At 47.0% G+C, this 14,480-nt stretch overlaps 1 protein-coding gene across 1 annotated transcript in view; it reads right to left on the reverse strand.

Moving 5' to 3' along the window:
* Window positions 1–7,339, reverse strand: part of PHLPP1 (PH domain and leucine rich repeat protein phosphatase 1) — a 229,625-nt gene extending 222,286 nt beyond the window's left edge. Inside the window, exon 1 of the mRNA XM_074987780.1 lies at window positions 5,607–7,339. Within this exon, the coding sequence (XP_074843881.1) occupies window positions 5,607–7,101 (1,495 nt within the window). The 5' untranslated portion in view covers window positions 7,102–7,339. The remainder of the gene's footprint in view (window positions 1–5,606) is intronic.
* Window positions 7,340–14,480: the final 7,141 nt, after the last annotated feature.

The raw sequence follows: 14,480 nt of genomic DNA on the forward strand, positions 1-14,480 counted from the left end.
AGGCCTCATGACTCAGAATGAGCGTCAGGGTCAAAAGTAATACCACTTTTCAGCAAGTGCCAAAAAGAAGCCCCAAAATAAATGCAAAAGCCAAGCTTTCAAAAACCATTTCAGAGAGCACATTGTTTACAGTGCGCAGATCAAACTGCAGCATAAATAAATTAAAGGAAATCTTTTTAAGCTTTCTTTTGACCGGAAAACTCAAACACTGATTGGTTCATTTCAAAATTTCTACAACTATCACATTTTTGCCCTTATGGGAAATTTAAGTCCAGTCCACTGGGAGAATAATTTTTGCAAAACAATTTGGGGTTGGGGTGGGTAAACTGAGAATAGGGAGTATATTTTGTGTTCAAAAAAATCATACTGGATCAAAGCGATTTTTATGGTTTAAGGAATAATTTAGTAACTCTGATCTAATCAGTCTCACAGCCAAAATATCATGAGTATAATTGCACTATGGGTTATTACTGAGTTCCATAATCCAGTAAAATACCTCAGCAGAAAGCTATTTAACTACATCCTTTTAAGTTAAGATTTAATATTTCAGACTTCAAGGAAAATCGGTTAAAAACAGATTCCCACCGAGCATGAAGTTACTGTGTATGACTAGTCAATTGAGGCCTGATTCTGCTCACAATGAAATCCATGGGCCTTATGGGCCCAAAAATACGTATTTCACTTCAGTTATTCTGTAACTTTAAATGCTATAGAGCTTAAGACAAGAGTTAAACACCTCCATGATCTTAAAAATAAGGGAGGAGCAGGAGAAATAATGAAAGTGTGCAAGCCACATCTTGAAATGAGCTAAGGTAAACATGATTCCTACTCCTTACATGTAGAACATAAAACTGCCATAAAAAATGTCAAGCAACAGATTTCTGCACTTTGTTTTTTTGTTTGTTTTTTAAAGTTGAAATTCCACACAGAGAAAGGTACTTAAAATACTGAATGCTTATACTGTGCTACGTACAAATTAGAACCAGTGTTGCAACATCTTCCTCCCCTTGAAGCACTGAGCATTTCTATTAAAGGGGAGATTTTTTTTCCCCTCATTTTTCCCAGGGTTTCATTTTGCACACAGAAGTGGGGGAGAGAAAGTGTTTAAAATAATAAGTTTTTTCATGTTCTGAACCTAGTGAGATCACTGCAGTCTGAGTGCTAACAGTAATACCTTTCTCAGCATTACGCCTTTTTTAAGTTTCTGCTGTTTAACCATGCAGCTTATTACTCATGTTCACTTAGTACAGGACAGCCACATTTCTGGTAACACAGTTTTAGTACACCAAGGAGGCAAAGATGAAAGCAACCAGGGAAGACTATACAAATTCCTTCTATATCTGTGGAACTAGATAGAGACTAACACCTGTCTATCTACTGGTACACCATCCAACAGAATGTTAGCCAGGGCAAGCAAAGGTTCACAGTTTTAGAACAGCTCTCAGAACCCTCCGTCATCGGGGTCTTTAGGAGTCCCCATACATAACCATACTGCTTATTTCAGCTATGATAAAAACACCTGAAATGAGCAGTTTCTTCTCCTTCCATCCTCCTAGGGGAAACCCTCCTCTAGAACACAGAGAGCCAAACTGGCATAGGGAGTAATTCAAACACACCCCCTCTGCCAACTGTTGTTAATTCTGTTCTGTGCATTTACTATATGCATTGTTGTAGCTGAGTTTGTCTCAGAATATTAGAGATGTAAGAGCGGTGAGGTAATCTCCCTCAGGCTAGGTCCACACTGACAACAAAACTACAAAACTCTAGTCTTTATATACCACTACCACCCCCACCCCCAGCAAAAGAATAAAAGTTTTGACAATGACAAACAATGGTGTGAACTGCACTCTGTTGCCAGAAGGGTTTTCCTGACCACAAACTTAATGCTGCTCGCTGAGGGTAGAAGTCTTTTGTCAGCAAAAGAACTGACAAACAGTAGCTACACCACATGACTTTTAGGAGACACGGCTGAATCAACACACCTATGGCACAAAAAACTGCAGAGTGCAAGACAAAGCCCTTAATGGATCCGAAGAGCTCCATGTAAGCTTGAAACCTTGCATCTCTCACCAACAGAAGCTGGTCCAGCAAAAGATATTACCTCAGCCATCCTGTTTCTCCATGCTTCCCCCCCCCCCACCCAATGAGAAATAGGGTATGAAAAGAAGATTAAATGTATTTGAGTAGCCAAAACCACTACGTGAAATTTGTTTGACTAAAGTAGTCTATGAAAATAATAGTTACTAGTCACTAGTACTGGATGGCAGTAGTTGCCAAATAATGTACCCCTTGTTTTATAAAAACACATTACAGTAAACCCTCGATTTAGAAGACTAATAGGGGGAGACAGGTGTTCATTAATCCCAGAAGTCTGTTAAATGCAAGGGTTTACTGTATTTGCCAGAACAATGAAGGGTCCTGTGGCACCTTATAGACTAACAGAAAAGTTTTGAGCATGAGCTTTCGTGAGCACAGACTCATTTCATCAGGTGCTGGTGCATCAGATGCACCTGATGAAATGAGTCTGTGCTCACGAAAGCTCATGCTCAAAACTTTTCTGTTAGTCTATAAGGTGCCACAGGACCCTTCGTTGCTGTTACAGATCCAGACTAACACTGCTACACCTCCGATACTTGTATTTGCCATAGTGGCCCTACTCCAGCTCTCCCAAGTAAATGGGCAACTCACCAGAGCCACAACCACCCAAGCCAACAGTACCTACAGTAGCTACCACTGGGGCTGCCACCACAGGACCAGTCAAACACTCCTCCTCCCTGCCCGCCTATGTGCCTGTTAACTCAGGGTCCACAGAATTGAAGGTTTACTTTATAGAGCTTTTATAATTTGATTACAGAAACAGGTCATCCTAAGAAATACAAATCTACCAAAATGCTCAAGAGCAGCATGCTAAATCAGTATCTGAAATTAAAGCAAACTTAAATTTGAGTTACGCAATTGACCACATACACCACAGTATGAATTTATTCTACTAAGTTGTCTTCTAAAACCATGAAATTCTGTTTTTACAAGTCGTTAAGTTTCAGGTCAAGTGAATAAAAATCACAACAACTATTCCAAGCCAAACTGATTTATGGACTCAGAACTTTAGCATTCTATGGACTTTTAATTAAAATATAGTCATGTCAACATTAAAATGTGTGAGTGGGTGTAAACAAGGGCATCACATAAAAGGGTTCTTTTTCTTTTTCCATTTATATAACGTGCAGTTTATGAAGTCTACAGAATTGCAACACCATTTCTATGCCATTTGGGACCAACTTTGTATATTCTCACTTAACTGTAGAAGTAGAAATAATGAATTTATATAAGAGACATTCCTGTCAGAAACACTTGCCTAATTCCTTATTGCATTATTAAGGCATTCAGCATGCAGCTACCTGAAACAGTTTTAATGTTTTCTTTCTGATCCCAAGGTATTCATTCCCTCCTAACTAACTCCCGTACTGAGCAATATTCGAGGGTCCTCTTCATTGCGAACTTCGTTGCACCATGACACCTTTGAAAAATAAAATTTATTATATGACCCCAGAAGGGGGAACTGAAGCCTGAGCCATCCCAAAAGCCAGGGAACCGGGGTGGAGAGGGAGGGGTACCTGCAGCCCAACACCCACAGCTAAAGCCTGAGCAAGCATAAGCCAGTGCTGGTGACTCCATTAACATGGGTTTACCACCCACTTTGGGCTCCCAATACAGTTTGGCTGTGTCTACACTAGCCCCTTCTTCAAACGGGACATAGTATTCTCTGATCAGGCTGATTACCAATGAAGTGCTGCGATGAATATGCAGCACTTCATTAGGCTAAATTATCCCCACAGCTACTTTGGAGTTACAAGCTTCAAAGCGCTGGCATGCTGTGTAGCCAACGGCACTTCCAAGTACCCGTGCAAATCTGAAGTGCCCTTATTCCATGGCATGCCAGCACTTCAAAGTTGCTGCAAGCAGAATTAGCCCAATGAAGTGTTGCATATTCAGCGCAGCACTTCATTAGTATTCTCTGATCAGGCTGACCACCATGCCCCCTTTGAAGAAGGGGGCTATTGCAGACACAGCCTTTGGAAGTCATTTGTGTTGCCGTGAAGATACTACTATGGGGCATGCTAAAGACTTAAGGGAACCATCAGACCACCCAAAGAGGAAGCGGAATTTATCTGGTGCACTGCTGCTAGTAGACTTTTCTCTGAAGTGTTCATTTAGCACAAGAACTGCTGCCTCAGTACTGCAAGTTTAAGTAGTACACAGTAGAAAATAAGTTTCATGGTCCAGTCAGGTCCAATAGTGGCAATAACTACATACTGTGTCATTTTCTATTAAATGGCTAACAACATCAACTTGTAAGATGCAAGACCAGCACACCGAAACTCACTTATTAGAGGCGATATATTTCAAATACGCTGTGAGTACTAGAATGTTTGATAATTCTCTTCTCTCCCCTCATTTTTAAAGCAACAGACAAGGAAGCAGACTGTTTATGCACCTATATGGCTCACATTTTACATTATGCCAGTAACTCAAGTGGCACTGTGTGTTAAAACAGGTATCACAAAATGCGAAACAAGGCATATTTAGAGTGGAATAAAAAGAGGTAAACATCCCCAAGTTCTACTTGGTAAGCCACCCAGCAAAGTTTCATTGAAAAGGTTTACTCTTTAGGTGACCAAAATTTTAACACATACGTACTCTTAAAGATTATTTTGCATATACATGTTATTCTTCCAATACAGACAGGACTGTTGGGTATAAACTGCTCACACACTCACCTTTTTTTTTTTTTTTTAAATTTAAGTACAGCATTTAGCTTTGAGCAACATGCACTTCTTTCAACTCTGAGAAACTAGCGATGCCACCCTATACAATTTAGAGACTAGAGTGGTTCAATTTGAAGCTCTCTCTCTACTATACCTATCTGTGCCCTGCCCTCAGCTTCCCCTTTTAAGAATCAGTTCAGTGACATCACTGATAGCTGTATGATGCAAATATAGAAGATAATTTTTTGCCTTTTCAGTCTAACAGATTGTTGTGAAATACAGAAGACAATACATTGGAAAGCGTGATCCAACCTCAAATGCAGATTCTAAATTTCACTCAATGAAAACTCTTCAACACCACAGTTCATGACCCAATCACCACCAGAACCACTCAATAAGGCAAGACAGTGGGTGTTTTGGATGGGCTTTTGCCAAAGTTGACTTACAGTTTTCATGACAGTCTGGCCACATAAATAACAGAATATTAATCAGGTTTTTTGGTGGGGTGGTGTTCCCTAGGCACAGAATTTGGTAAGGTAAATACATGTGAGGGGAAATAATGATTGTTTAGAGCAGAGATACATCATGATTTTGTAAAAGCACCTGGCACTATGGGGTCCATATATAATTCCAAATAATAAATAAGAGCTACCCCAAGATGTCTCCGATATGACTATAATGAACGTGTCAATTTAAAGTAACTCCGCTGGGTACCCGGCTGGGGCTCTGGTCCCAGCCCCAAGATGCTTAACCTCCAAACACACACAAGTCAATACCTGTCCTTCTGTTAGGCAGAGCTGCCCCGCAGCCAGCCCCGTTAGACGCACCCCCTTTCCTCACCTGCATAGAAGCGGATGAGGCAGCCAGTCTCGGAGTCCATGCCCTCCTCCTGCACTCTCCACAGGTCTCGGAAGCCCAGCTGGGAGAGGTAGTCGTTCTGGATCTGCAGCGGTTTCTCATGTGCTTCTAGGCGGCGGCTGGTTTCCCCGTGGAACTGCACGTACAAGGCCGGGGGCAGAGGGGAGGAGGCGCCCGCCTCTCCTCCCAAGTGAGAGGCCTTGGAGGTGGCGGGGGCTGCCGCAGTCAGCCCCACGCCGGGGGGCTCTTCTCCCGCACGCCCTGCCCGCGGCGGGGGCTGCACCGAGGGGAACTCGCCCGGCCGGTGATGGCTCCTGCCCGGTCCAGCGCCCACCCCCTCTCCAGCTGGCGCAGCGGAATCCGCCTCCAGCTCCTCGGAGGACGACGAGTTGCCGCTGCTGTAGGGATCCAGGCGGTCGGAGACGCTTTCGGCGCTGGGGCTGAGGCTGAAGCTCTCGGTGTCAGAGCCGGCCAGTCCCAGCTCGCCCAGGAGGGAGGGGCAGGACAGCGGCGGCCCAGCCAGGTAGAGCTCGGCGGGCGGCGGCGCCCTGGGGCTGAAATCGGAGGACAAGGGACTCGGCCGAGGATCTGCCCAGCTGTTCTCCCCAACGCTGCAGCTCAGGGCCAGATGGCTGGGGCGGGCCGCTTCCCCGCTGTCTCCCGGCGGTTGCCGGCCCAGACCGTGCCGGGTTCCCCAGCGGCTTCTCAGCCTCTCTTCGTGCTCCGGCCTTAGAGGCGGGGGGTCGGAAGGTGTCAGACTGCCCTGGTCAGCTTCAGCCGCGGCGCCCGAGTGCGTCTCCCGCGCGAAGGCCGCCGCTCCCTGTGGGGACTGCGCGCTCGCCTTCCCCAGCACCCGGACCACACTCCCCGGCACTCGGACCACACCGGTAGTCCCGCTGTGGCTCAGCTGCAGTAGCCGGGCCGCCACCTCGGCCGCCGTGGTCTCCAGCGTGCAGAGCACAGGGCGAAGGTAAGACATGTGGCGCTCGTAGACATGAACGCAGCCCCGCTGCAGGTCCCGCCGCACCCAGTCCCGCTCCGGGGACTGCAGCGGCTGTAACTGCCGGGGTGGCTTCAGCAGCAGCGCTTTCCTATCCAGGCTGCGGGTACCCAGCGAGGCAGGGGCAGCAGCCGAGGAGGAGGAGGCGGCGGCTGCTGCAGAGAGATTTCTCTTCAGCCTCCCTCTCCGCAGCAGCAGGGAGTTGGCGCTGCTGCCCCGACTAGGAACAGCCTGAGTCCCGTTGGCCACCCGCGCAGCGTGGGGAGCGAAGCCTCCTGCGGCCCCCCGCCTCCTCCGTGGCCCACTGGCTGCTTTGCCTTCTAGCGGGCCAGCTTCGGCGCCAACCGGCTGCTCCGCACTGCTCTCCGCGCCCGGCGATGCTCGGCTCCTCGCGCCCGGGGAGCCGTTCTGCTGCTCCCCGCTGCTGCTCCGCACAGCCGCCCGGGCTTCTCGGGCTCGCTGCTGCGCGGGCTCCATTGCCGGCGTTGGGGGATGCCACCGCCGCCGCCGCCTCCTCCCCGGGGCAGCGCCGCTCGGAGCCCGGAGGAGGGGGCGGGGGAAGAGAACGGAGAAAGGCGCCGCGTTCCAGAGGCGGATTATGTAGCAATGGGGAACATTCCGTCGGTCGGCGTCTCGGCGTTCCGTCGCGCGCGTTCGGCTCAGCCGCGCTCCACAGCTGTCGCGAGCGCCATTAGGGACAGAGAGAGGAGCCGCCTTCCCGCGTCCCGTCCCGTCCCCTCCTCTCCCCTCCCTTCCTCGAAGCTCATGAATATTAAGCAACCCCAGCTTCTATTTACAAGCGCATCCGGGGAGGAGCGAAGGGGGCGGGCTCGTGACTACTCGTTCCAGGTTGACGCCATCGCCGGCGCGCTGGGGCGGGGCTCCGATGCGAAAGTCAAGGTGACGGCCAGGGGGCGAGCGAGGCACTCTGGGAAATGGAGTCCGCGGCCTGCTCCCATTTTCGAACACCCACACACGCACTACAACTCCCAGCAGCCTTCGCTCCCTCCTCCAGCGGGGGCGAGGTTCGCGCCCTGTTGGCGCCGCCGGGTGCTTCTTGCGGCTGCACCTGCTGCTGTGACTGACTCGTTCAAATGCCGTGCCTTTGGCTGCGCAATGCGGGGAGCCGCGGGTGCCCCTGCGCCCCCTCTCCCCTGCAGCTGACAACTGCTTGGCTCAGTCACATTTGCCTCCCTCTCAATGCACTGATCAGCTCCGGAGCGCCTGGTAGTACGACCTGAAGTTTTCCGCAATTGTTGGTTCCAGCAGCATGCCCGAGGGCCTGGTTAGCAGCAATGGCCTGGCTCCCCTCCTTTAGAATCGTAGGCCCCTAGAGCTGGAAGGGGGGACCCTGAGCGATCGTTAAGGCCAGTCCCCTGCTGCAGTCGGAGCAGACCAAGAACAATCCAGTTCAAAACACAAAGCAGACCAGTAGCACTTTAAAGACTAACAAAATAATTAATTAGGTGATGAGCTTTCGTGGGACAGACCCGCTTGTTCATACCATAGCCATACCAGAACAGACTCAACCTTTCTTGACCTTTTTAATAAAGTACCCCCAAACTTCTCTCACATACCCTTAAGGGTGTGCCTACCACCAGCTGAGAAACATGGTCCTAACTACGGTGACCAAATCTCCACTGGCCAAACATCAGACAAGGGAAATGATGCTGTCCCAGCCAAAATGGGACGGATGGTTACCCTGACGGGGTCAGGCGGTGACTGTCCTGTGGGGGCTGTCACCCTCTGAGTGACACTCCTGGCTTCCACCAGGTGAGGGCCACTGTGCTGCCACTCCGGCTCCCTCAGCTGAGGGAAGCTAGGGGGCTGCCATGCTGCTGTGTGGGTCCAGCTCCAGCTCCCCCAGCCAAGGGAAGCTAGAGGGGGACAGCAACAGTGCAGGTCTGGCTCCCGGGTCTCCCAGTGGGGCGGGGAGTTGGGGGGCAGCTGCACCATGGCAGGGGAACCAGAGGGAGCTGGGGAGCTCCCAGCTACCCCAGGCTGGGGGAAGCTGGCGGGGTGGGGCAGCTGCAACTTGGTCCAGCTCCCCCACCTGGGGAAAGGTGGGTGGCAACTATGACACCACAGGGGATCCAGGAGAAGCTGGAGGGCATCCATGCTGCTGTGTGGGTCCGGCTCCCACCTCCCCCAGCTGGGGAATGCTGCGGGGCAGCCACACTGACATGGGGAAGCTGGGGGAAGCAGGCGGCATCCCCAGGAAAATACTGGGCAATTAGCCCCTTTGACAAAATAAATTGGGATGCCCTCCTAGCATCCTATATACGGGACTTTCCCTCCAAAACCAGGACGCATGGTCACCTTAGTCTTAAGGTAGTGGGAGGTCTTGAAATGAGCGCTGTTCAACCGTTCAAGATTACTGTACCCTTTTCAGGAGTTGCTTTTATTTTGCTTAGCACCAAGTTACACCTCACTTAAAAACTACTTACAAAAATATGCAAACATACCACAGAAGACTACTACTGTGGTAAATAAATGAACTGGAATAGAAATATTGTACTTACATTCTTGCATCAGGCATATTAAACAGTAGAACCGTCATTGTCTGAATGAACTTTTAGATTATACTGACTTTACTAGTGTTTTAGGTCGCCTGTTGTAAAAGTATGTAAATACCTTGATGAGTTGATGTACCCTCTGGAGGACCTCGGTGTATCCCCAAGGGTACACGTACCCCCTGCTTCAAAAACACTGATCTAGGTTATTGCTATTGGATGTTTATCTAACCTGCTCTTAAATATTGCCAGTGATATAGATTCAACTGTCTCCATGGTCAATTTATTCTGGTGTTTAACCACCTGACCTGCACACTTTGAAATCCCCTTATCTCCAACCTAACCCTCCCTTGCTGCAGTTAAAATCCATTGCTTCTTGTCCTATCATCAGAGATTAAGGATAATAATTTTTCTCCCTCCTTCTTGTAACAAACTTTTAGGCATTTGAAAGCTCTTATGTTCCCTCTCAGTGTTCTGTTTTCCAGACAAAACAAACCCAGTTCTTTCAATCTTCCCTCAGAAGGCATATTTTTAGATCTTTGATCATTTATCCAATTTGTCCACATTTTTCCTGAAATGTGCCCAGAAGCAGACAATACTTCATCTGAAGTTGGGTGACCATATCTCCCTATCCCAAACCCAGGACACGGAGATATGGGGGGTGGGCCTGGCTCCCTGGCTGCAGCTGCCAAGGGCTGCCTCGGTGGCTGCCCCGTGCCTCAGGGAGCCAGGAAGGAAGCAGCATTGATACCTGTGCTCCTCCCAGCTCCCCCAAGGTGCAGGGAGACAGGAACTGGGTGGCAGCCACAAAGGTGGGCTCCCTATTCCCTGTGCCTTGTGGAGCTGGGAAAGAAGCAGCAGTGGTGCCGGTGCTCCTCCTGGCTTCCCCAAGCCTTGAGGGGGGCGTCAAGGAGGCAGCAGCCGCTGGAGCTCCCCCCAGCTTCTCTGAGCCTCAGGTAAATGAGAAGGAACTCCAGCCTTTTAGGGCCCCCTGCTGGCTCCCTTTTCCTGTGGCTGGAGAGCAGGGACTCACATGCAGTATGTGCTCTCTGGTCAGCCGTTGCACCTGAGCAGCTGGTGGGGGAGCCAAACACAGGACAATTAGCCCCTTTTTAAAAATAAGTAGGGACAGCTTTTTGGCACCTGAAATACAAGATTGTTACGCCCAGTACTGGACGGATGGTCACCCTAAACTGCAGCCTAATCAGCACAGAGTAAAGCAGAAGAATTTCCTCGTGTTCTGCTTACAAGACTTCTCTTAATGCATCCCAGAATTATGCAGTGGGTTGCAACAGTGTCATGCAGTTGACTCATATTTATGTACCGCAGACTCATATTTATGCAGTGTCACGGGGAAACTTCTCTTCCCACTTTCTCCAGATGACTTGAACACAGATCAATTTATTCTCAGATACAGCAGTGAGGTTTATGAAACTGATTAAAGACTAGACGAGCTAGAACTCCCAGGGGAACATCACCATCACCACTCTTCACGATGCATGATTAGTTTTAAAATGTGTACCAGGACGGACTTTGACTTTTACCCAACGATTATGTTTCTTCCAGAGTTTTCTCAAAAATAAACCCAGCTGTTCTGAGGAGCCTGTGTGGCCCAAGGCATCGATAATGAAACCGATATGCACCTCCTTCAATTAGTTTGATATATGGTTGCCAGCTTTCTACTCACACAAAACCAAACACCCTTACCTCATCTCTCCCCTGAGGCCCTGTCCCCACTGTTCACTCTATCCCCACATTGCTTGCTCCCTCATTCTCTTGACCCTCATTTATTTTCAGTGGGCTGGGGTGAGGTGTTGGAGTGTGGGAGGGGGTGATGCTCCAGCTGGGGGTGCAAGCTCAGGCAAGGGGCCAGAAATAAGTAAAGGGTGCGAGAGAAGACTTCAAGCAAGGAATTGGGGTGCAGGGATGTCTGAGGGCTCCAGCTGGCAGTACACATGCGGGGTGAGGCTGGGAATGAGGGGTCTGGGGTACAGGACAGTGCTCCAGGACAGGACTGAAGGGTTCAGATTGCAGGAGAGGTATCAGGACTGGAGTAGCGGGTTAGAGTGCAGCAGGGCTCTGGGCAATATTTACCTTAAGCAGCTCCTTGAAGTGGCATGACCCTTCCTCCAGGTCTCATGTGGAGGCATGGCCGCATGCCTCTCTGTGCTGATCTTTCACAGGTACCACTCCTGTAACACCCATTGGTTGCTTTTCTTGGCCAAGAGGAGCTGTGACGACAGCGGTCAGACTGGGGACAGCAGACGCAGCCCCCATCTGTATGCAGGTGCCAGAGGCGGGACATGCTGCTGCTTACAGGAGATGTGTGGAACCAGAGCAGGCAGGGAGCCTGAATTAGCTTTGCTGTGCCACAGACTGAATTTTCAATGGCCTGGCCAGTGGTGCTGACTGGAGCACCAGGATCTCTTTTTAACCAGACATGCCAGTTAAAAACTGGACATCTGGCGACCCTAGACTTTGAAACTGGGTTAAGTCAGTGTTCAAAAGTAATTACTAGTGGATAGCTTCTTGAGGGCCTGTATAAAACAATCTTACAATTCCATTTACCATAGCCACACAATTGGTAAAAATCTAAAATGAGAATCCTGTTTCTTGTCTCATCTATAGAGGATGATCTCTTCAGAATCAAGAGAGAGAAACAGACATACTTTTCTGAAAAACTTGTACAGCAGATGTGTGTTTGCTTCACAGAGAAGCTGTTGTTGATCTGGCACCCATTTCAAGCCCTGAAAACTAAACTAAAATACTTCGTTTTAAAAAACGCTTAGTAGCAAAAATAATGCTGCAAAACTGTTCAAAGTATATTGTTCGAAATATCATAATCAATTAAAGTCATAAATATCTGGTAAACACACATAACGATATGAAAGCATGCATTATATTATTGTAGGGTCACAAGCCTGCAATATTTATGAAAGCAAAACTGTTCCTGAAATTAAAGGGGAGTTGTAGCTGAGTAATGTTCCCAGGATCAGGTTCTAACTGCTTGAAATCTGTCCCACTTAGTACATTTTGTAAAGGTACAGTAAAATGTTTTGCCAAGTATTTGTTAAAAATGGTACGGACTGCACTAAACTAATTGCTTTTGGCAATTAACGAAGTGACAGTAACATAATGGGAGAAAGAAACAAATCTTCACCGCTAACAGCCCTTACATAACATCTCTGGTGTCAGTGAAACAACACTGATTATGAAACCTACTGTAAAACTTGTAATTTTTAAAAAATCTATAATGTAAAGAGAAACTAAGTTCATTACTCGTAAAAATGACAGGCTACACCCATATATACATTATCATTATTATCATCTTTATCCCATAAAGCAGTGTTTCCCAGATGGTGTTCCATGGAACCGTGGGGTTCCACAAAGTGAAAATAAGGATTCTGCAAGAAAATTCCATTACATTTTCTGATTTAAAAAATAATATGTAAGCATTTATGAATTTTATTAAAACCAATTTTCATTTGCGTTTGCCCTGATAAGTGTCCCTGTGTAATGCCACCTTAGCCAGAGTGGGGGCAATTATGTCACTACTCAGCATTGCACACACAGTTAGTCAAAGGTGCGATTGCCTGTTATAGACCACTGTAAATCCCTGTAGTCACTCTAAGGGAGCATGGATCACATGGGTGACTGATTACAAATATAATATAGTCATGTCATTTCTTGTATTTAAAAAGTTTAACCATGACAAATATAAACTGGCTATGATCAGGGGTCTGCAATCTGTGGCTCCGGAGCCACATGCAGCTCCTTAAGGAATCATTTGCGGCTCCAGAGGCTGCTGCTGCTGAGTCCTCTGCGGCTATCTGCCATGCTGCTGCTGAAACAGTAGAATTAAATTCAATTAATTTAACAGTCAGCAGGAGCAATGTAGTTGGTAAAGTAAATCGTGAGTTTCGTGGAAAACTGCCAGTATAATGCATCTTAGTTTTTGAGCTTTATTTTAGTACACATTAAACGTGATCTTTGTTTTAAAGTATGTTCAGTTAATCTAAATGTTGATGTCATGATCTTGTTTAACATTTGTTTATTATTATCCTTACTTATTTGTGGTCTGCTTTTCCAGCTCCCTATACAATTTTTAAGAGGGGTTCCACAAAATTATTTCATGTTTAAAGGGGTTCCGTGGCCAAATAAAATTGGGAAACACTGCTGTAAAGTGAGCTGCGCACTTCACAGAACTCACTCAAGGTCTTCTCTACAGAACTTATGATGTAAGTGTATCTTAACTATTGTAAAATATGAGTCTAAAGGAATTCTTTCTAAGATAAATAGCCAGACTCACATCCAGAACATAAACAGCAATTGCATGATGCACTCAGCCATTAAAGGTTCAGATTTATGTCCAAAACGACTTTGAAAGGGGAAATATGCAGCATAAAAAGCAGCTCTGAGGACAGCACAGTCCAGATATTTAGGCTCTGATTCTCCACCTCTTTCCACACTCTTCTCATGTCCTTTCTGCTGATTTTACAATGATACCACTTATCTAACTGGAGTTACTCCTGATCTGATTTAAACCAATGAAAGTGAAAGGAGAATCAGGTTTTATTCTTATTATACACAAGATCTAAAATAGTATCAAAATAAATACAATTGTGTCCAAATTAGAATATATTTCCTTAATCATCTCTTTTCTTCAAAATGTCAGGACCAAACATGCTTTGCACATAGTGATAGGAGTCTGATTTTTTTGGGCGGGTAGGAGAACAAAAAGGGTGCAAATAGATTTATTTAGGTATCAGGGGTGTTTTCCTTGAACAGTTTGAGCCACCGTGTGGTCCTTCCAAAGACAGCACAGGCCCAGTACTGATGGCCCAATCTGAAGTGCAGCAGGTGTGTGGGGTGGCGATAAAATGGCGTATGTGTCTGGAGAAGCTGGAGGAAAAGAGAGAAGGACATGGGAGGCAGAGCTTCATGAGTCTGTCTAGGGGCAAGTAAGAAGGAGTGTTTCCCAATTTTACTTGGCTGTGGAACTCTTTTAAACATGAAAGAATTTTGTGGAACCCCTAAAAACAGTCTTATATATGGAGCTGGAAAAGTAGACCACAAATAAATAAGGATAATAATAAACAAATGCTAAACAAGGTCATGAGATCAACATTTAGTTTAATTGCACATACTTCAAAACAAAAATCACATCTGATGTGCACTAAAATAAAGTTCAAAAACTAATATGCATGATACTGTCAGTTTTCAACGAAACTCACAATTTACTTCAGCTACTACACTCCTTCTCTTGGCTCTTAAACCTAGCTACATTTAGTTTTATTCTTTCAGCGGCAGCCGGGCAGAGAGCCACACAGGAGTCAGCAGCGG

Source organism: Carettochelys insculpta, chromosome 2 (genome assembly GCF_033958435.1).
Source record: "Carettochelys insculpta isolate YL-2023 chromosome 2, ASM3395843v1, whole genome shotgun sequence".
Lineage (NCBI taxonomy): Eukaryota > Metazoa > Chordata > Testudines > Carettochelyidae > Carettochelys > Carettochelys insculpta.